The sequence below is a fragment of the Macaca mulatta genome, chromosome 13 (genome assembly GCF_049350105.2).
Source record: "Macaca mulatta isolate MMU2019108-1 chromosome 13, T2T-MMU8v2.0, whole genome shotgun sequence".
In the NCBI taxonomy this organism is placed as follows: Eukaryota; Metazoa; Chordata; class Mammalia; order Primates; family Cercopithecidae; genus Macaca; species Macaca mulatta.
In genome coordinates, this window is record NC_133418.1 from 75721322 (window position 1) to 75742864 (window position 21543).

Below are 21543 nucleotides of genomic sequence, written 5' to 3' on the forward strand. Positions count from 1 at the left end.
TGAAACTTTTAAATAGAATACGGAAAATAGTTTTAAGTGCATTATGAAAGACCTAAATTGATCTTTGGCTCATAGAGCAGTGATCAGCTTTCCTTGTGGCTTCATTCTCGGTGACTGTCAGTCAGCCAGAGTTCATGGACTCTAAAAGGAAGTTTATCCCTAGTTAATCCTCCTATATCTAAGCAGAAGTAGTCCCAAACCAACCTTTATGTGACATTCACCTCGCATTATTGCATCTTGAGCTAAATATTGTCAATAAAATTCACAGTTAAATCAGGTGGATACTAACTGAGGGCACCTAAAAAACTGCTTATAGAGGCACAATGCGTTTGTCATTCTGCCTGAAGCTACAGTGAATCATTAAAGTCAAATTCTGTTTACCCACGCTGACAGAGTAAAAGTAAGGGCATCCCTGAATTATCCCAACCAAGGTGCAGAATGCAGAGTAACAAAAATTCAGTTCTGATTTAATTTTATACCAGACTGTCTTTCTGAAGAATTTCTGGTAAAATTTCTTCTTTCCCCTTCTTGGGGCATCTTTGTGTTTCCTCAAAGTCCCAGCACAACCTCAGATGACTGCTGTCTTTCTTTTGAATTAGCTTACCGGGTCCTACTTTCTAAAGAAACATCTGGCCGGGCGCGGTGGCTCACGCCTGTAATCCCAGCACTTTGGGAGGCTGAGACGGGCGGATCACAAGCTCAGGAGATCGAGACCATCCTGGCTAACACGGTGAAACCCCGGCTCTACTTAAAAAAAAAAAAAAAAATTAGCTGGGCGTGGTGGCGGGCGCCTGTAGTCCCAGCTACTCGGGAGGCTGAGGCAGGAGAATGGCGTGAACCCGGCAGGCGGAGCTTGCAGTGAGCCGAGATTGCACCACTGCACTCCAGCCTGGGCAACAGAGCGACACTCCGTCTCAAAAAATAAAAATAAAAATAAAATAAAATAAAATAAACATCTAAGCTCCAGAACTGTTTTGTTATCACTCATTCTGCTTGCCCTCATTAAAACTTTACCAGCCCTGGGTCCCATTCTCTTATCCCTCTGCATCACATACACATGCAGACTTGTGAGCATGGGCTTTGGGACCAGACGGGCTTTAGAACTACATCTGCCACTTTCTGATTGTGTCCTTGATCAATGAACAAACCATGCTTAGCTCAGTGCCCTCATCTATAAGTGGACACAAGTATGGATAGTTACCTACTTCACAAGATGATTTTGAGGATTACATTAGATAATGCAAGTGAAATATTTAGCACAGTACCTGATACAGCAAGTACTAAATGCCACCACTGTCATCATCACCACACACTCTATACTATAGTTATTAGACTACATATATATATATATATATATATATATAATTAAAATTAGCAGAGAAGGAAATGTGTCTGTCTTATCACTATCTTTTTCTGAGAAACTTAATGTGTGTCATGTAGTAGATGTTCAATAAATAATTTGTAAATGAATACAGTACACATTAGTCCTCTCCCACATCTGTCTCCTTCCCTTGCTCCCTCCCTCTGTCTCCATCCATCCATCTACCACCCATCTATGGATACGTATGTAATTTTTAAAGGACTGTTTCTTTTTTATCTCTATTACTTTATGCATGATTGATCTTCTTTTCATTCCAAGTAATTGCCTTATGACTATACATGCTTTTATTTTTTCAAACTATTTCTGATTGCTTATTTCTCTGGCTAGAACATAAGCTAATTAAGGCAGATACTTTGTATTTTTTTATCACTATGTCCTCAGGGCCTAGAGCAGTGTCAGACATATGAATAGGAACACAGTGAATATTTGTCAAAAGAACAAGTGAATGCTCTCTGACTCTTTCAATATCAAATTCTGGTTCTTCATGTTGGACTCCCCTCTCTGGCTTTCTTATCTCAATTCCATCCAGTGCTCTTCCTGTTTACTGTTATAAACACTACCCTCATTTATGTACTATATACACCTGAGGTAGAAGAGTCCTTTCCACCCTGATATGGCCCCAGTTACCAAAAAGCCTAACCTCCATTGAACAAAGAAGAGGACCTCCAATAGAATGTGTATATGTCCTATTTATTTGTGTTCTTATTCCAATGCCTTGATCTATGACTGAAAGGAGAGAGATTTGGGATAGGAGTTCATTTGGGGGGGGAAAAAAAAAAACCTTTTCCATCATGCCCACAGGGTCCCTAAACTACAGATCAGAGCAACTTGCTGCTGGCTCCTTATGCCATCCTACTAAAGCAGGTGTTCTCAGTCTTGACCACGCATGAAAATCACCTGGGGATCTTTTAAAATAAGGATGCCTGGGCCAGGTGCGGTGCCTCACACCTATAATCCCAGCACTTTGGGAGGCCAAGGCAGGCAGATCACCTGAGATCAGGAGTTCGAGACCAGCCTGACCAACCACGGCCAACATGGTGAAACCTCGTCTCTACTAAAAATAGAAAAATTAGCTGGACATGGTGGCAGGCACCTGTAATCCCAGCTACCTGGGAGGCTGAGGTGGGAGAATTGCTTGAACCTGGGATGTGGAGTTTGCAGTGAGCCGAGATTGTACCATTGCACTCCAGCCTGGGTGACACAGCAAGACTTGGTCTCAAAAAAAAAATTTTTTTTAATAAGAAATAAAATAAGGATGCCTGATAGCACACCCACCTCCAGGAGAGAGGCTCAGGCATTTATAGTATGAAAAATTTTCCCCAGGTGGTTATAAAATGAAGCTAGAGTTGAGAATCACTGAGTTCTGAAGCCCTTTAGGACTAGCTTTTCAGGTACCAGAAATCTCAGACTCAAAGTCTTAAGTTACAAGACAGAAGAACAGATCAGCAAGGACTCTGACTAACTGACAACTTATGCCATGTATAAGGTGTCACCCATCATCAACTATAGCCAATTGCGATTATGTGAGAATGCAGCTCAGTGTTGCTAGATCTTCTGTCTTTAAGAGAAGCCATACATCTGCAATTTTAGATGAACTCTCACAATGTAAAGTGCTGGCACCTATTTAAATTTCTCTATAATGTAGTATGGGCTGAAATAAAAGCATATCTTGGGCTGGATTACATTCATGGGCCAATCATTTGTAGTTTTTACTTTATGACAACTGCTCTCCCATATCCTAAGAATACCTTTCTATATTTTTCACCAAGTCTGTATTAAATTCTTAGAAAGTTAGATTCCTTTTTCATTATTCATATATGCTCTAGGTGCTGTTTCAAACAAAACTGATTTGTACGGTTAGGATAATTTTAAAGGGCCTAAAACTTTCTATGGTTTAAAGAATGAGATGCTAAAATGCCTTAAGCTTAGGGCAATTGCCAGTATAAACATCACTCCCCATTTTCTAATATTTATTAATACCGGGAATATGCAAAGCACTGACTAGGCCCTTGGGAATCCAGACAAATTCCTGTTCTATGGAACTATTTTCTAATATTTATTAATATTAATTAATATCACCTCCATTCTCTAATATTTATTAATACCTGAAATATGCAAAGCACTGACTAGGCCCTTGGGAATCCAGACAGATTCCTGTTCTATGGAACCATCCCATATACTTAGGGACAGAGAATCTAGACCTATGGGATTTTAGTACAAAAGAAACACAAGCCAATAAATGGTGAGAACCTGGCTAGAGTTGAGTTTATATGTAGGAAGTAGTAGAACCTTTGGTTGAAAAGAAAGTGGAGACAGATTGTGAGGTGTTTAAAGTAAATGACAAATGAATTAAGATTTTTAGAGGCAGTCATGAGCAACTGAAGGGGCTTTGAATGTTTTTCATTTTTGTTGGCTTTTGCTTTGTCTTGCTGCTGAGTAGAAGAGTGTTATGGCAAGAAGTGCTTAGGAGGAGCACACCAATCATGGTGTGTGAGACAGATTGGACACTATAAACCAGAGGAGGAAGACCTGTTACTAGGCACAGCCAAGGCTGCAGACATGAGGGCATGAAGTTCAGTCCTGGGTGGTAACATAAGTGGGGGGGGAAGGTGCAGGCTCAGGAGATGTTGACCTTGACAAGAGTAAAAGGACTGGCTACTATTCAGTCATCCCCTAAGATGGGCTTCATTCTGTGTTGAGCACTTGACACAAAATTATCTCTATTACTTTAAACAGAGTAAGGCTGAAATGGGAGAGCACTTGAAGAGGATTCCACTATATAACCACGTTGTAAAATTGATCTTAGAGTCCTTAGAGAGCATCTGGTCCAACCTCTACAGTTTACAAATGGGACTTGACTTTTCCAAGTCACGTATGTACCTTGTAGCAGAGCCAGAATGGAGCTCAGACTTCTAATTTTCAACCCTACTGATCTTTTCTCTTCACCATGTGGCTTCTTTATCCAAAAGCCATTTAAAAATAAATGGCTTATAAATCAGGTTTCAGATTCAGGAAAGAAGATGAAAGTGATCAGATGATAAAATGTGATAAAGAGAACAATTCCATAACCAGCCGATGCAAACAAGGGAGCGGGGAGTCAGGAAGAAGAGTCTCCACAACCACTATGCAAAGGTTGTATGAAGGAGGAGATAAAGTCAGGAGTGATATACAGCAAGCAGTAGTGCCTATATCCCTTTCATCAGCCTACCACAGATGTTGAGATAAGAGGACATAAATGGAAATAAAAGGAAAGCAGATTCAAAACAGCTATTACAAAGCATTTGTTCACTGGGAGACAATAAAAGTGAAGAATCACACTCTGGAAAGGTTTCTGAGGGGAAATCACGGAGGGAGACTCAGGGGACAATGGAGTGTGATTAGAGCTGGGCTTGGAGTGGTGCCTGCCTCATGTGTTTCTATCTTGTAAACATAAACTTTCTCTCCAAAACAAAACATCCTATAATAAGTTAAGTGACACAGTGGCCTATGGATGCATCTACATGAGATAGATTGTCTGAATGTTTAGCTGAATAAATGATCTGATAGAGACTGAATATCTAGACAATTGGATCTCCCCTCCTTTGGCCAGCCATTCTGGTATTATGTTGAAAATCCCTGTGACTGGGGGCCCTGACTTGCAAATGTTTCTTGGATAACTGAAATCCTGCCTAGAGGTAAAGTCTAATTTCCCTCTCTCTTCTGAATTGCTCAACAGCCTATGTAATAGCTAAATAAGAGGGAGGAAAATAGAAGTAAGAATGTTTTTCATGTCTTTCTATCCCCTCTCCCATTTAAGTCTATAATACTTTTTCTCCCACAGATAAAACATTACAAAGAATGGCTTGGAGAAGGCTTTTTTAAAACTCAGAAATCATAATATACCAACCAAGATGGAGGCAAATCCACTGTGTTGACTCATTTCTTCTCAGAAGAACCTTTGAGCAAGCACCATAGCTGTTCCAGTTTCATAAATGCAGTAAAAGCCAGTGCCATCTAATATTAAAGCCCTATTCTTTCACCCTATTTTGAACTTCTGTATTCCACTACATGGACCTGCTTCAAGTTTGGAGGCCCATAAATGGTGAGGAAGAAGGAGTTTCTTCTTTCTTCCCTATCCTACATCCTCCTCCAGTTGCTGTTTCTTCTGGCCCCACCTAGGTTGGACCCAAGAGGGAGAAAGATTAGAGGGGAAAAGGAGATGGATTTAACACTAATGGAACAGTGGTCGTCTGGCTTTGGAGCTCTCTGATTGTAGCAGATACCCAAAAGCTAATTTGTATTCTCAAGGGAGCTCCTGTGAGTTTTTCTGGTTTCCTCACACTGGAGACCTCCCTCCATCTGCAATTCCTGAGAAGAGTAATACCTCCTCCCACTGGTTTCCAGCAGTTCACGCCACACAACCACTAATTTGGAATCAATTCACTCTACAGACAAATTCACTTTTCTTAGGATGAGCAGTCCAGATCCCTTCTACTGAGTCCAAGTCCGACTCATGGGAAAATTCACATCTTCTCCCAATTGCCTGTGGACCTGATTCTCTCTCTCTCAAAGCAACTGGCCACTTTTCTTTAGAGTTCAGACCTGAGTCATGTTCTAGTACAGCACCCCAAATCGCAGGAAATGCATGTCACCCTCTGTAATTAGTTCTCCTAATACTTCCCACATTTGGCTTAAGGTGAATGACAACCACCCCTTCTATACCATGGAAGAGGGACGCAGAGAACAATGACACTTCTCTTTCAAGAATCATCACTGGGAGACTCTGCCACCTGTCTTAGTCCATTTTGTGTTGCTATAAAGGAGTACCTGAGGCTGGGGAATAAATAAAGATAGAAGGGTTTATTTGGTTCATGATTCGGATGGTTGGAAAGCTCAGGGCATCTGTCTCTGCTGAGGGCCTCAGACTGCTTATACTCATGGCAAAAGATGAAGCTGAGCTAGCATGTGCAGAGATCCCATGGCAAGAGAAGAAGCAAGGCAGCAGGGGCAGGTGCCAGTCTCTTTATAGCTACCAACTTGGGGGAAGAGACCAAGAACTCATTCACCCTCTCCAAACGAAAGCATTACTCTATTCATGAGGAATCCACCCCCGTGACCCGAACACTTCCCATTGAGCCCCACCTCCAACTTTGGGGATCAAATTTCGAAATGAGGTTTGGAGGGGACAAATGTCTGAACCACAGAAGGACCCCTGGTGAATCTTTTGCATTTATTTGCATACCCTGAAGGTGGATGACAGCTAATGCTGATGTTTAATTTAAGTCAAATTATGTATGAAAGTCCCTCTTCCTATCTGTCAACTGCTCTTCCCTGCCCCACTTGGCTTCAAAACCCATGTGTAACAACATGAGAAATGCAACCAATTAGATGTCCACATGATTTTAGAAGTGGGGTAATCATCTTCTGGATCATAATAAATAGCCACTTCTAGTTATTTAGATTCTATTTTTATCTGGATTATTTCCTAATTTAGTTCAATCTACCTCTTTGGGTCATTTTCCTAAGTATATTCCCAGAAAGTGTATTCCTAAGTATATTCCCAGAAAGTTAATATGAGTTAATAAGAGTTTGGCCAGTTAATAAGAGTTTGACCAGAAAGTTAATAAGAGTTTGACCTAAAAGAGTGTGAAGCACAATACTCTTAGCATTTTGAGGCCAGGAAGATAATCAATTGTTTTTCTGCATATCCTTTGCAAAGCTGTTCTCACTTTAACTTTTAAACTTGTGTGAAATTCAAAGAACACAGAGCCCAGTGTCATTTACACTTGGGCCATCATAAAAAGGCAGCTTTCTCAAAAAGAATATTGGCTGTCTTCCAGACTGCCAGAAAGCTTTTTTATGGAATCTTTTAAACCATTCTCCTTTAAGCCAGAAAGGGAAATTAAATTTGGCCAAGGGTGAATGGACTGCCCAAAGTATGAAATATTTCTAACAGAGACAGAGTTTAAGGGAATCATAAAGCTTCCCAATTTCAGGGAAGAAAATGTAAATTCCACCCACCCCATTTATCATGTAAGAAACATTAAGTAACCTGCAGTATAGTGACAAAATTTTTTTTTAGTGTCATCTTGGTGAATTATTTAATCTTTACAGAAATCATTCAGGCACTTTATACCCCTTACAGAGGGGGGTAAAGGTACTATCTGACAAGAAGGGTGTGATGATACTTTTAAATAGCTGTTTTAAAACAAATGAATTAATAAATGATGCTTGGGATATGCTCTGGTGAGAATTTCAATCTTGAAAATTAATTATGAAATATTTCAAGCATGAAGTATAGAGAATATTATAATAAATGCCCATCAGACACCACTTAGCTTTGCCAAATCTTAACACTTGGTTATAATTGCTTAGTTTTTCTTTTTAATATAAGATACCTTAGATACAACTACGTACCTCTTCTCTTGTCACAGAAGTGACTATACTGATTTTGGTGTTGATCATCTCCAGAATTTTTTAATAGATATATATGCATCTTTAAACATGTTTTAAAATATAGTTTTTGTTACTATGCCTGTATAATGGTGAGGTCAACAAATCAAGAGACAACTACCATTGAAAAGATAACTTGTTATACTCACAGATCTCAAGAGAAAGGAATCACACCCTGGGGCAGGGGGAGGAACACAAAGAAGCGGCAGGGTCAATCAGAAGACAGAGAAAGTAAGGGGGAAACTCTTACTGTCTTTCCACAGGAACAAGCAGCCAGAGACCAGGTAAACAGGTTAAGATTGGCTAGTTTGAATAACTTCGGCAAACTCTGAAGTGTAGGGGATGTCCCTAGTTGTCAGATACCTGCACCTAGGTAATTAGGGTAGAGGAATAATAGCCCAGAGAGTTAAGAACCCTGTAAAGGAGGTGGCTGGGAGTATAGACTTTGGATTAGTTGGTTTGCATATGAAAGGTGCATTCACAGACCAGTTGTTTGCTGTCTCTGTGAATTCACCACCACCACTGGGAGGGGCAGTTTCTTCAGGGTCAGCAAAGCCAGAAGATGTCAAAGCATCAAAAATACAAAAGAAAAATACATGATTAATACAAAATAACATACTATATTATTTTGCATGTTTATAAAAATTATCTCATTCTGTTCATGTTGTACAGACATCTCATCAACTTTTTGGGTTTTGCTCTCAACATTATACTTTGGAAATTTTTCCAGCTGATTGCATGCAGCTCAGCTTACTCCTTTTTTCATTTTAAAATTTGGCATTGTGTCAATATACCACAGTGTATTAATGTGTATTCATGTTCATATTTCAGGGTACTTAAGGTGTTTCCAATTTTTTGGTATAGTAATGATGCTTCCGTAATTAATGTTTTGTCTGTCCCCAGGTGCACATGTGGCAGAGAGAAGGACATGGAATAACTGGGTCCAAGGACATTTTGTATCTTCTACTTTAATACATATTGACAAATCACTCTTGAAAGCAGTTGTAGCAAATTACCCTTCCATCAAGACTGTAGAAAATATCCTACTGTTCCAATGCCTCACCAGCATGGATACTGTGAGATTTTCCTTTCAATGTTCGCCAATATAATGGTGAATAATGGTGTCAAAGTATTATTTACACTTCTTGATTACTATTGAAGATGAACTTTATTTTACACATTTATTGATCTTTTGCATTTTGTCTTCTATAAATTGCCTATTCATATCTTTTGCAAATTTTTCTACTGGGTTGTTTGTATTTCTCTTATTATTTAGCAAATTTCTTTATATACTTTATTTGCATTTATTGCAAATATCTTTCTCCAGTCTAAAGCTTATACATAAACTACAGTTCAGTTTGTGTATCTTTGTTTTACAGAAATTTTAAGTTAAATGTACTTAAATTTATTAATTTTCAATTTTAGTGCAAAATTTTTGCATCTTTTTTTTAAAAAAAAGTCTTCTGAATAGATGTTTTATTTAAAAATTTTAAAGTCTTAATTTTTCCCATTTATATCTTTAGTAAAATTGGAATTAAGATTGAATATGGTAATAAGTGAAGGTCTTAGGTTACTCCACAAGGAAAATCAATAGTCTTAGCATCCTTTATTGATTAGTCCATGTCTTCCACCATGGATTTTTGATGATTCACTGTCATTTATCATAATCTTTTGTTTGTGGTTTATTTCCATGCTCTTTATTTTCCTCCATTGGTCTATTTATTTAAATCCCTGTCAATATCACAATATTTTAATCACTCTAACTTTAGAAAAATCATATTTCCTGGTATGCCAATCCCCTCAATCTTGTTCTACTTCTTTAAAATTGCTTTGGCTATTCTTTAAAACTTGCTCTTCCATATGACTATTAATCAGCCAGTCAATTTCCACATACCCATACAAAAACAAACAAAAAACTGTGCTTTAGATGGGTTTTGCATTTAATTTATATATTGATGTGCATTAAAACTGATAATCTTCACAATATTGAAACTTCCCATTTATAAATGTGCTGATTTCTGTTTGTTTGGGGGTTTTAACTTTTTTTCAATTAAGTATTTGATTACTTCTCCTAAATCCTGGAGCCTGTTTTTTTCTTAGACGAATTTCTTTATATAGTATAACTTTTGTGGTCACTGTAATTGATATAGTTTAAAATAATATGGGGGGATTATTTTTGTTCACTAATCATATACCCAGCTGTCTGACTAGACTTTCTTATTAGCTGTCATAGTGATGTCTTAGATTGGTTACAGAATAGGCTTTTTTGTGTGTGTAAACAATGATTTTTTCTGTGGGTAATGATAGTTTTTCATCAGTAATTCTGACATATCTTTTTCGCTTTCTATTCTTATTGTGTAGTAATTATGATGTATCTTTTTCTTTCTCTATTCTTATTGTGTAGGCTAGGGTATCCAGCACAGTATCAAATAGAGGAGGGAACAGCATCATTGTCTCATTCCAATTTTAAGTGGAATATGTCTAAAATTTCTCCATTCAGTATGATACTTATTTTAGTGTTTAATAGAATTACCCCTTATCAGAGTAAGAATTTTCTTTTTCAAGAACTTTTATCATGATGGATTTCCATTATTATCAAATACATTTTCTATTTCTATTAAGAAAATCATGTGGCTTTTTCTATTTATATGAAAATTTTCTTTGAAAGAGCTGTCTAATATTTAGCAGCTCTTGAATTCTGTGACACATTTAAGCTGATAATAATGTATTATTTATTTAACTCCACTAAGTGCATATTGTCCCTATATTATTTCCTTTCTTTTATTGTCCCTGTCTAGTTTTGTTACCAATGTTACACTAACCACATAAAAAGGGTTGGAGAGCATTCCCTCTTTAACTAGCTGATATTGTTTGGCTAGTATAGGAGGGACCTAGTGGGATGTAATTGAATCATGGGGGCAGGTCTTTCCCGTGGTGTTCTCATGGTAGTGAATAAGTCTCACGAGATCAGATGGTTTTAAAAAGAGAAGTTTCCCTGCACAAGCTCTCTCTTTGCATGCTGCCATCCGTGTAAGATATGACTTGCTCCTCCTTGCTTTCCACCATGACTGTGAGGCCTCCTCAGCCAAATGGAACTGTAAGTCCATTAAATCTCTTTCTTTTGTAAATTGCCCAGTCTCAGAAATCTCTTTATCAGCAGCATGAAAATGGACTAAAACAGTAAATTGATACCAGTAAAGTGGGGCATTGCCGAAAACACCCCTGAAAATGTGGAAGTGACTTTGGAACTGGGTAATAGGCAGAGGTTGGAAACAGGCAGAAGACAGGAAAATGTGGGAAAGTTTGGAACTTCCTAGAGACTTGTTGAATGACTTTCACAAAAATGCTAAGAGTGATATGAACAATAAGGTCTAGGCTGAGGTGGTCTCAGATGGAGATGAGGAACTTGTTGGGAACCAGAACAAAGGTGACTATTGTTATGTTTTAGCAAAAAGACTGGTGGTGCTTTGCCCCTGCCCTAGAGATTTGTGGAACTTTGAACTTGAGAGATGATATAGGGTATCTGGCAGAAGAAATTTCTAAGCAGCAAAGCATTCAAGAGTTGACTTGGGTGCTGTTAAAGACATTCAGTTTTATAAAATAATCAGAGCATAAAAGTTCAGAAAATTTGCAGGCTGACAACACAATAGAAAAGAAAATCCCAATTTCTGAGGAGATAGTCAAGCTGGCTGCATAAATTTGCATAAGCAACAAGGAGCCGAATGTTAATACCCAAGACAATGGGGAAAATGTCTCCAGGGCATATTAGAGATCTTCACAGCAGCTGCTCTCATCACAGGCCCAGAGGCCTAGAAGGAAAAAGTGGTTTCATGGGCCAGGATCAAGGTCCCCATACTGTGTGCAGCCTCAGGACTTAGTGCCCTGTGTTCCAGCTGCTCCAGCTGTGGCTGAAGAGGCCAAGATAGAGCTCAGGCCATAGCTTCAGAGGGTGCAAGCCCCAAGCCTTGGCAGCTTTCACGTGGTGTTGAACCTGCAGGTATACAGAAGTCAAGAATTGAAGTTTGGAAACCTCCACCTAGATTTCAGAAGATGTATGGAAACACCTGGATGCCCAGGCAGAAGTCTGCTGCAGGGGAGAGGCCCTCATAGAGAACATCTGCTAGGGCAGTATGGAAGGGAAATATGCAGTGGGACCCTGACGCAGAATCCTTACTGAAGCACTGCCCAGTGGAGCTGTGAGAAGAGGGCCACCATCCTCCAGACCCCAGAATGGTAGATCCACCAACGGTTTGCACCATGTGCCTGGGAAAGCCACTGACACTCAATACCAGCCCATGAAGACAGCTGGGAGGGAGGCTGTACCCTGCAAAGCCACATGGGCAGAGTTGCCCAAGATCATGCGAACCCACCTCTTGCATTACTGTGACCTGGATGTGAGACATGGAGTCAAAGGAGATCATTTTGGAGTTTTAAAGATTTGAGTGCCCCACTGGATTTCGGACTTGCATGGGGCCTGTATCCCCTTTGTTCTGGCCAATCTCTCCCATTTGGAATGGCTGTATTTACCCAATACCTGTACCCCATTGTATCTAGGAAGTAACTAACTTGCTTTTGATTCTACAGGCTCATAGGCAGAAGGGGCTGGCCTTGACTCAGATGAGAGTCTGGATTGTGGACTTTTGAGTTAATGCTGAAATGAGTTAAGACTTTTGGTGGTCTGTAGGGAAGGCTTAATTGGTTTTGAAATGTAAGGACATGAGATTTGGGAGAGGCCAGGGACAGAATGATATGGTTTGGCTCTGTGTCCCCCACCCAGCTCTTATCTTGAATTTCCATGTATTATGGGAAGCACCCAGTGGGAGGTAATTGAATCATGGGGGCAGGTTTTTCCTATGCTGTTCTCAAGATAGTGACTAAGTCTTATGAGATCTGATTATTTTAAAAAGAGGAGTTCCCCTGCACAAGCTCTCTTTCTTTGCCTGCTGCCATCCATGTAGGATGTGACTTGCTCCTCCTTGCCTTCTGCCATGATTGTGAGGCCTTCCTAGCCACACGGAACTGTAAGTCCTATTAAACCTCTTTCTTTTGTAAATTGCCCAGTATTGGGTATGTCTTTATCAGCAGTGTGAAAAGGGACTAATACACTAGTCTGTGGAATAGTTTATATAAGATTGGGATTTTTTTGTTCCTTTGAAGGGGTAGAATTTACTTCTAACATCATATGGTACTGACCTTATTTTTTAGTGGACAGCTGTTAAATTACCAACCCAATTTGTTAATAATTACAGATTTATTCACTTTTCTATATCTTCATGAATCAATTTTTGTAAGCATATATTTCTGTAAAAATTATCCATGTTTTCTGATTTTTCAAATCTGTTAGTCTAGGTGTGATATCTCATGCCTGTAATCCCAGCACTTTGGGAAGTCAAGACAGGTGGATCACTCTAGTTGAGGAATTGAAGACCAGCCTGGGCAACATGGCAAAACCCTGTCTCTACCAAAAAAAACCAAACAAACAAAAACAAAAGTCAGCCAGGTGTGGTGGTGCATGCTGTAGTCTCAGCTGCTTGAGAGGCAGGCTCAATTAAGCCCAGGAAGTCAAGGCTGCAATAAGCCATTATTATGCCACTACACTCCAGCCTGGATGACAGAGCAAAACTGTCTCAAAAGAAAAAAAAAGTAATGTTATAAAATTGTTCTTAGAGTTCTCTAATTTAAATCTGTTATATCCATAGTTAAGTGCCATCTTTCAGGCCTCTAATTGTTTGGGGGCTTTTATTCTCTCTCAGTTTTTACTCTTTGCTGATTATGAACAAATATTCTTTCTAGTCTTAATCTTTCCAAAGAACTAGCTTTTGGTATTGTTGATCCTCTTTATTGCTATTTTTAATTCATTTTTTCTTATCTTTATTCTTTCTTTCTACTCTTTTAGGTTTCCTCTTTAAATTGCAAATTTAAGTCTTGCAATGTGATTTTTATTTTTTATAATTTACAAATAATAATTTTACATATTTATGGGGAACATAGTGATGTTTCAATGCATATAATGTAAAGTGATCAGAACAGAGTGATTAGCATACCCATCATCTCAAACATTTTTCATTTATTTGTGTTGGGAATGTCAATATCCTTTTTTATTTGAAATTATATATTGTTAACTATAGTCATCCTACAGTGATATAGAACACTAGCAATTATTCTTCCTATCTAGCTATAATTTTGTATCCTTTAACAAATCTCTCCTCATCCTTCTCTTCCCCATACCCTTCCCAGCCTCTAGTATCCTCTGCTACACTTTGTACTTCTATGAGATCAACTTTTTCTAGCTTTGATATATTAGTGAGAATATACAGTGTTCAACTTTCTGTCCCTGGCTTGTTTCATTTAACATAATGTCCTCCGATTCCACCCATGTTTCTGCAAATGACAGGATTTTATTCTATGGCTAAGGATTTTATTCTGTGACTAAACAGTATTCCATTATGTATATATACAACATTTGCTTTATCCATTCATCTGTTGTTGGACAACTAGGTTGATTCCACACCTTGGCTATTGGGGTAGTGCTGCAATAAACATGGAAGTGTAGATGTCTCTTTTTTTTTTTTTTTTTTTTGAGACGGAGTCTCGCTCAGTTGCCCAGGCTGGAGTGCAGTGGTGCAATCTCGGCTCACTGCAAGCTCCGCCTCCTGCGTTCACACCATTCTCCTGCCTCAGCCTCCCAAGTAGCTGGGACTACAGGTGCCCGCCACCACGCCCAGCTAATTTTTTTTTTTTTTGTATTTTTAGTAGAGATGGGGTTTCATCTTGTTAGCCAGGATGGTCTTGATCTCCTGACCTCGTGATCCGCCCCCCTTGGCCTCCCAAAGTGCTGGGATTACAGGCATGAGCCACCACGCACGGCTGATGTCTCTTTGATATAGTAATTTCCTTTCTTTTGGGATAAATTCCAAGTAGCAGGATTGCTGGATCATATGGTAGCTCTATTTGCATTTTTTGATGAACCTTCATACTGTTTTTTATAGTGTCTCTACTAGTTTACTATCCCAACAACAGAATTTAAATGTTCCCTTTTCTCTTCATCCTCACCAACATTTGTTATTTTGTTGTCCTTTTGAGGATAGCCATCCTAATTTTGGTAAGACAGTATCTCATTGTGGTTTTAATTTGCACTTTCCTGATGATTAGGGAACATGTTTTTATATATTTGCTGGTCATTTATATGTCTTCTTTTGGGAAATGTCTGTTCAGATCATTTGCTTGTTTTCTTAAGCAACTTTTCTGTTGGTGGTGATTTGCTGAGTTTTTTTGCTGTTGATATGTTTCAGTTACTCTGTCAAATGAGTAGCTGGCTAATATTTTCTCCCATTCTATAGGTTATCTTTTCATTCTGTTGGTTGTTTTCTTTACTATGAAGAAACTTTTTGGTTTGATATAATCCCATTTATTTTTCCTTTTGTTTCCTGTGCTTTTGAAGTCTTACTCAGAAAACCTTTGTCCAGACCAATGCTCTGAAGCACTTCTACATTTTCTTCTAGTAGTTTTATCATTTCAGGTCTTACATTTAGGTATCTGATTCATTTTGAGGTCATTTCTATATAGAATGAGAGGTGGGAGTATAGTTTCATTCTTCTGCATAGGGATATACGATTTTCCCAGCAGCATTTATTGAAAAGACTGTCCTTTCCCCAGAGTGTTCTTGACACCTTTGTCAAAAATTAGTTGGATGTCAATACATGGATTAATTCCTGGGTTCTCTAATCTGTTCTTCTGGTCTATGTGTCTATTTTTGTGCCAATACCTTGTTGTTTTGGTTACTATAGCTTTGTAGTATATTTTGAAGTCTGAGAATGTGATGCATATAGTTTTGCTCTTTTTGCTTAGAATGCTTTGGTTATTCAGTATCTTTTGTGGTTCCATAAAATGTTAAGATTTTTTAATTTCTATCAAGAATGTCATTGCCATTTTGATAGGGATTGCATTGAATCTGTAGATTGCTTTAGGTAGTATAGTCATTTTAACAATATTAATTATTCTGATCCATGACTATGGGATGTCTTTACATTTGTATCTTCTTTAATGTCTTTAATTAGTGTTTTGTAGTTTCCCTTGTGGAGGTCTTTCATGTCTTTGGTTAAATTTATTCCTGGGTATTTTTTGTAGCTATTGTAAACGAGATTGCCTTCTTGATTTCTCTTTCAGCCAGCATGTTGTTTATGTATTGAAATTCTACTGATTTTGTATATTAATTTTTTATCCCACAACTTTATTTAATTCATTTATCAGTTCTAAGAGGTTGTTGATAGAGTCTTTAGGTTTTTCTATATATAAGATCATGTAATCTGCAAGCAGGGACAATTTGCCTTCTTCTTTTCCAATTTGGATGACCTTTATTTCTTTCTCTTGCCTACTTGCTCTGACTAGAACTTCCAGTACAATTATGAATAAAAGTAGTAAGAGTGGGCATTCTTGTCTTGTTCTAGTTCTGAGTGGGAAATGTGAAAGCAACAGTAAGATGTTAATTGTGGTGCAAAGTATTCTAAACTTTATTATACTCTCATTTACTTTATTTCTAAAATGAAAATTTATCAAATATAATGCCTTTACCCATGTTTCTGATTTAAAGGAAATGTACACATACCTTCTGAATTTGTTAATTAGAACTAGATCAACAAAGTCATAGTGAATTATCAGAAGGTTGCTGGTTGAAATAAGCCTTCTATAATAAGCAGAGTTTACAATGTTAAGTGGTAAATCCAGATTTCTTCAGTAAACATTCAAATAAGTGTAGTTCTCTATAACAATCATTTTCAGTGTTAAAATTATAAGAGTCCATGAAACCATTTTAGTAAACCCTTTGCTACTAGTAGAAATCTCCTTACCCATGTTAGCGATAAACTTAAAGAGAAACTTAACCTTATAACTGCAAAATAGCATGGTAGTGTAGGCTAAACTTAAGCTGTATCTAATATGAAATTATAATGTCTAACTTAATGTTTACCTCCTCGACCATCTCTATCAACAGTCTTTGATTTTACCAATGTTTCTTATTAAACAACTTCCAAGTTTAAGTTCTAGCAAAAAATGGAATAAAAATTATTGGGTTCATAATTTTCTGTTTCCACAATTCTATTTTTCTTTTAGTAGTTTATTGCATTGGAAGCTTAGCTCATTAATTTTTAATCTAATTTTTTGCTTTCCTTTCTGGTACAGTAATTTAAATCTATACATTTCTGTTATAGGTAGCAATTTACCTATATCCCATGAGTTTAATATGTTGTATTTTCATTGTAGGTCAATCCAAATAATTCCTAATTATAATTGTGATTTCTTCTTTGACCCATGTATGACTTAAAAGGGTGTGTGTTTGTTTGGTTGGTTGGTTTGCTTTGCTTTGCTTTTGGTTTTTCCACATGGGTGTATGTGTACTAGAAGAGGAGAATTAATTATATTTATTACTGATTTCTAAGTAATTTAATTGCATCATCACCAAAGAAAGTAATTTTTTAATACTAATTTTCTTTGTAACCTAGTTCTTGGTCAATATGTTTTTAGTGTTCTTTATTGACTTGGTGGGGCTTCTAGCCATTATGACAACCCACTTGTAATTGTTTCCTGCAAATCTCATGTTGAAATTTAATATCCAGTGTTGAAAATGTGACCTAGTGGGAGGTGACTGTGTCACGGGGGCAGATGCCTCATAAGCGGCTTGGTGCCATCCTTACAGTAATGAGTGAATTCTCACTCTATTAGTTTTCACAAGAGCTGATTGTTGAAAAGAGCCTGGCATCTCCCTTCCCTTCCTCATCCTTCATCAATTGCCATGTGATGCCCATTCTCCTTCCCCTACTGCCATGAGTGGAAGCTTTCTGAGGCCCTCGCCAGAAGCAGTTGCTGATGCCATGCTTCTTGCACAGCCTGCAGAACCATGAGTGAAATAAAGCTTTTCTTTATAAATTATTTAGTTTCAAGTATTACTTTATAGCAACACAAATGAACTAAGACACTCACCTATTCAATAAGAAACACTAATTTCTTCATTCACTATTCCTTCTTGCATTTGGTGCCTTCCTCCTGGATTAAATTTTCTTATCCTTTAAAGAAATTATTTTTCTAGAAGTTTATTCATAGCTAATTAAATTTGTTCTGAAGTAATTTTGTTTTACCCTCACATTTGAGTAATTTTCTACATTGTAGAATTTTAAATTGGCATTAATCTAATAATTTTGAAGACATTTTTACAAGGTTTTCTAATTATTTTTTATGTGAAGGTAGTCTATCTTTTCCCCTCCACTTGCATTTAAAATATCTTCTTTAATGGCTCTACAGTTTTAATTTATAGATGTCTGGCAGTGGATTTGTGTTTTCCTCCCTGGGATTTGTTGAGATCTCTGGATCTGAGGATTTATATCTTTTATAAGTTATGAAAGATTTCTGGATGTTATTTCATTGTAATTTAAATTGTTGGTTCTCCATTTTCTATACCTTTCCAGAACGTGTATGAGACGAAAATGTATCTTTATATTCCATCCTCCACATTTCATTTCATGTGCCAGTTTGGTATCAAGATGTAAATCCCTTAGCCTCCAAGTTCACAAACTCCCCCAGGGTACCTTGGTTTTAGTTTACCTGCTTAGAATTCTGGTTTGCATTCACCACTGCTCAGGGTTCCATCTGGTATTCAGCTGCTTTACTTTGAGCCCCTGGGGATTTCTCATATCCTTGCAAGCTCTACTATGCATTTAAAATAATATTTGTAATGTTTTATAGAAGACTTCTGGGTAATTTTTCGTGAAAATATCTTCAGATTATCTTGTTTATAACATTTCAGGAAACAGAGGTCAATGAAGATTTTAAGCGTCAAAAATATTTAATTATGTTAATAAGCTTGAACCACTTAATACAGACATAGTCCTTGAAAATTTTAGAAAAACATGCACACTGCTGGGGCTGAATCAAATGCTTTCTAGTTGACGTTCTTAAATAGAAGAGTTTGTTATTCAAGACCACAGTCTCCATGCATCTCATTAATTAATATTTTACTTTAATGTTTCAATTTCCTTGAAACTTTTAGAGTGTTGAGTAGTTTAAAGCAACTTTATTATCTTCCTTTATTGGTTTATTTTCATCATTATTCTGTCCTGCGTTAAATAGGAACAAAAGGAACTTGTACGTATTAACTAAGGTTGTGAGTACAATTAAGGTAGGGTGTTGAGCTAACTTCGATTCATTTTGCATGCATATTCTAGAATTAGATAATCTTCTGTTATCTTAAATTAAATCACCTTTTATTTAAATGGCTTAATAAAGACAATGCTTTTAGTATGATCTAATATTTTTGAGGCTTGGGTTCAAAATTCGTCTACTCTTGACAGTATTTCTGTTATATATTTGTGTACTTTGGGATCTTTCTCATCTTAATCCTTGTAAAGAATTTATTGCTATTATATCAACTGTAGCCCTCAACTGTTTTCTGGCAATTTCAAGGTTTCTGGTATTGCCTTCACAGCAAGTATATAAACTCCTCCAGGGCAGCAACAGCACACAAGGTTCTCTCTGATTCCTCACCATAGGGTTGGTACACCTAGCAGCCAAGCACAAACAAGGTGAAAGAAAAGACCTGATTGCCTGAGTAGCAGCTCTGTCTGAAACAGAAATTTCACCAACACCAATAAATAACAGAAGGTTAAAACAATAAAATATTTATGAAACTATCCAAGTCCATGGTATTTGATTATAATTCCTCCTCACAGACTGCCTTATAAAAGGATGTGTTAAAGACAAAAGAAAACCAAATCCCTATTAATCAGTTACAAAGCAAGAAAAAGCCAGAGGGAAGAAGGCTGGGGAAAGAATCATATTCTTATTATAAAGATTTTCAAGGGGTCAACTGTAACTTCAACCTCAAACCTAGAATTTTCAGAGTGCTCAACAGCCATTCAATTCAGTCATTCAAATATTTATTGACCATCTATCACGTTAAGCACTGCTCTAGGCATTTAGTATACAATCATAACAAATCAGGCAAACATTTTTGCCCTCATGGAGCTTGAATTCTAGTTATGAGGAAGAAACAAATAAATGGATACACAAATAAACAGAAGATATAACATGTCAGAATTGCTATGAAGAAAAATTTAAGCAGCGGGAAAGAGGGTCTGGGCCAAGTTTGGGAGATTATCATTTTAAATAGGTGGTTAGGGAAAGCTTCACTAAAATGGTAACATGTGAGCACATGGGGTTCTGAGATAACAACCCATGAGGATATCTGGGAGAGAAATGTTCCAAACAGAAAGAACTGCAAATGTGGAAACATTAAGCCAGAAAGAACCTGGCATGTTCAAGGAATTGCTAGAGGATGCTGTGACAAGACCAGAATGATCAAAGGGTAGTTGTCAAAATTGAGAATGCAGGGTCTATGGAAATAAAGAGCAGAAAGCTCTTGTAGGGCACTGAAGGCCTTTGTAAACAATTTTGATTTCTCCCTTAGTGCAATGAGGAGCCATTGGAAGGAATTTTGAGGCAAGTGTGAGACAAATATTTTGAGCAGAAGAAAATGGCAAAAGCTGAAGGCAGCTGAGGTTAAGAGAAGACTTTTTTTTAGATGAGAGACATTATGGCATGTTTTTATATTAGTAAGCAGAATCCAGGAAAGAAGGGGGAAAAGGTAAATGAAATGTGTCTAAGAAAGTGGAAAATTGTCATAGTGGTTACTGAGACTAGCAGAGAGGGAAAGAGACCTAGTGTATACTGGAGAAGCTATTCTTAGGACCCTGGACAGTTCACTCACAGTACCAGGAAAGAAGGCAATGTGTGTAAAGCACAGGTGCAGGCAGGTTGATCAGGCAGTGAGCCCTGTGAAAGTATAAGGACATTTTCTTCTATTGATTTCATTTTCATCTTGGAATAGGAGTCAAGGTCAGCTGAGAATGACAATAAAGGAAGAGGTAATGGGGGTTGGAGTAGAGAAAGAGAACAGGCCTCACACAGGGCTACAGAAGGCAACATAGGGTAGTGGGAACAAGCAAGGTTCATATTCCATCTCTGTCATGTATCAGCCATGTGACCCCGGGTAAGTTTTTTATTCTCCCTAAACTCTAGTTTCCTTATGCAAAATGGAAAGAGTAATAGTGCCAGTATCACTACTTGTAGACAGGATGAAAAGAGAGAATGTAAAAGCAAATTTCAACATTACTTTATGGCAAGCACTTAGTATATGTTAGCTGTTTGCTGATATTAATACATTAGCAACTCAATTACTTACTAATAAATAGGTTGTGATATTTTATTTCTACTCTCTTTGCAGGAGGTTTGTCCTCACCAAGCTTCGAGTCATCCAAAAAGGTGCATTTTCAGGATTTGGGGACCTGGAGAAAATGTATGTACCTGGCACTGCTGTGAGTGAATGCCTCAAGGGGGCTATAGGGAGTAACTTCAGACCACATCTAGTATGATTATCTGCACTTAGTAGCCGAACTGACATGGTCAGCCAAACTTTCTGCATCTCCTCACATTTTATTGTGTTACCATGGTTCCTAAATGATAGTGTGGAGTCTTTCAGTGAGGCCATTGAAATGAGCAAAAGAGCAATCCAAGCAATTTTTGTCATTTCTCAAATAAGGGGTTGCTCCCAGAGTACCTGTGAATGGAATTTTCATAAACCAAAGCCTCTTTTTTTTCTGCAGACATCCAATCTCTTTCAAAGATACTTTCTACTATTTATGATTAATTTTTAATTGACAGTAGGACTTAACATTTATGCTGTA

The 21543-nt window shown here is 37.6% G+C and overlaps 1 protein-coding gene across 3 annotated transcripts in view; it reads left to right on the forward strand.

Annotated features, from left to right (window-relative positions):
- FSHR (follicle stimulating hormone receptor) overlaps window positions 1-21543 on the forward strand; it is a 190920-nt gene that overhangs the window by 69561 nt on the left and 99816 nt on the right. For all 3 annotated transcript variants that reach the window (XM_015112328.3, XM_001114171.5, XM_028831684.2), the window contains exon 2: window positions 21084-21155. In XM_015112328.3, coding sequence (XP_014967814.1) covers window positions 21084-21155 — 72 coding nt within the window. The remainder of the gene's footprint in view (window positions 1-21083; window positions 21156-21543) is intronic.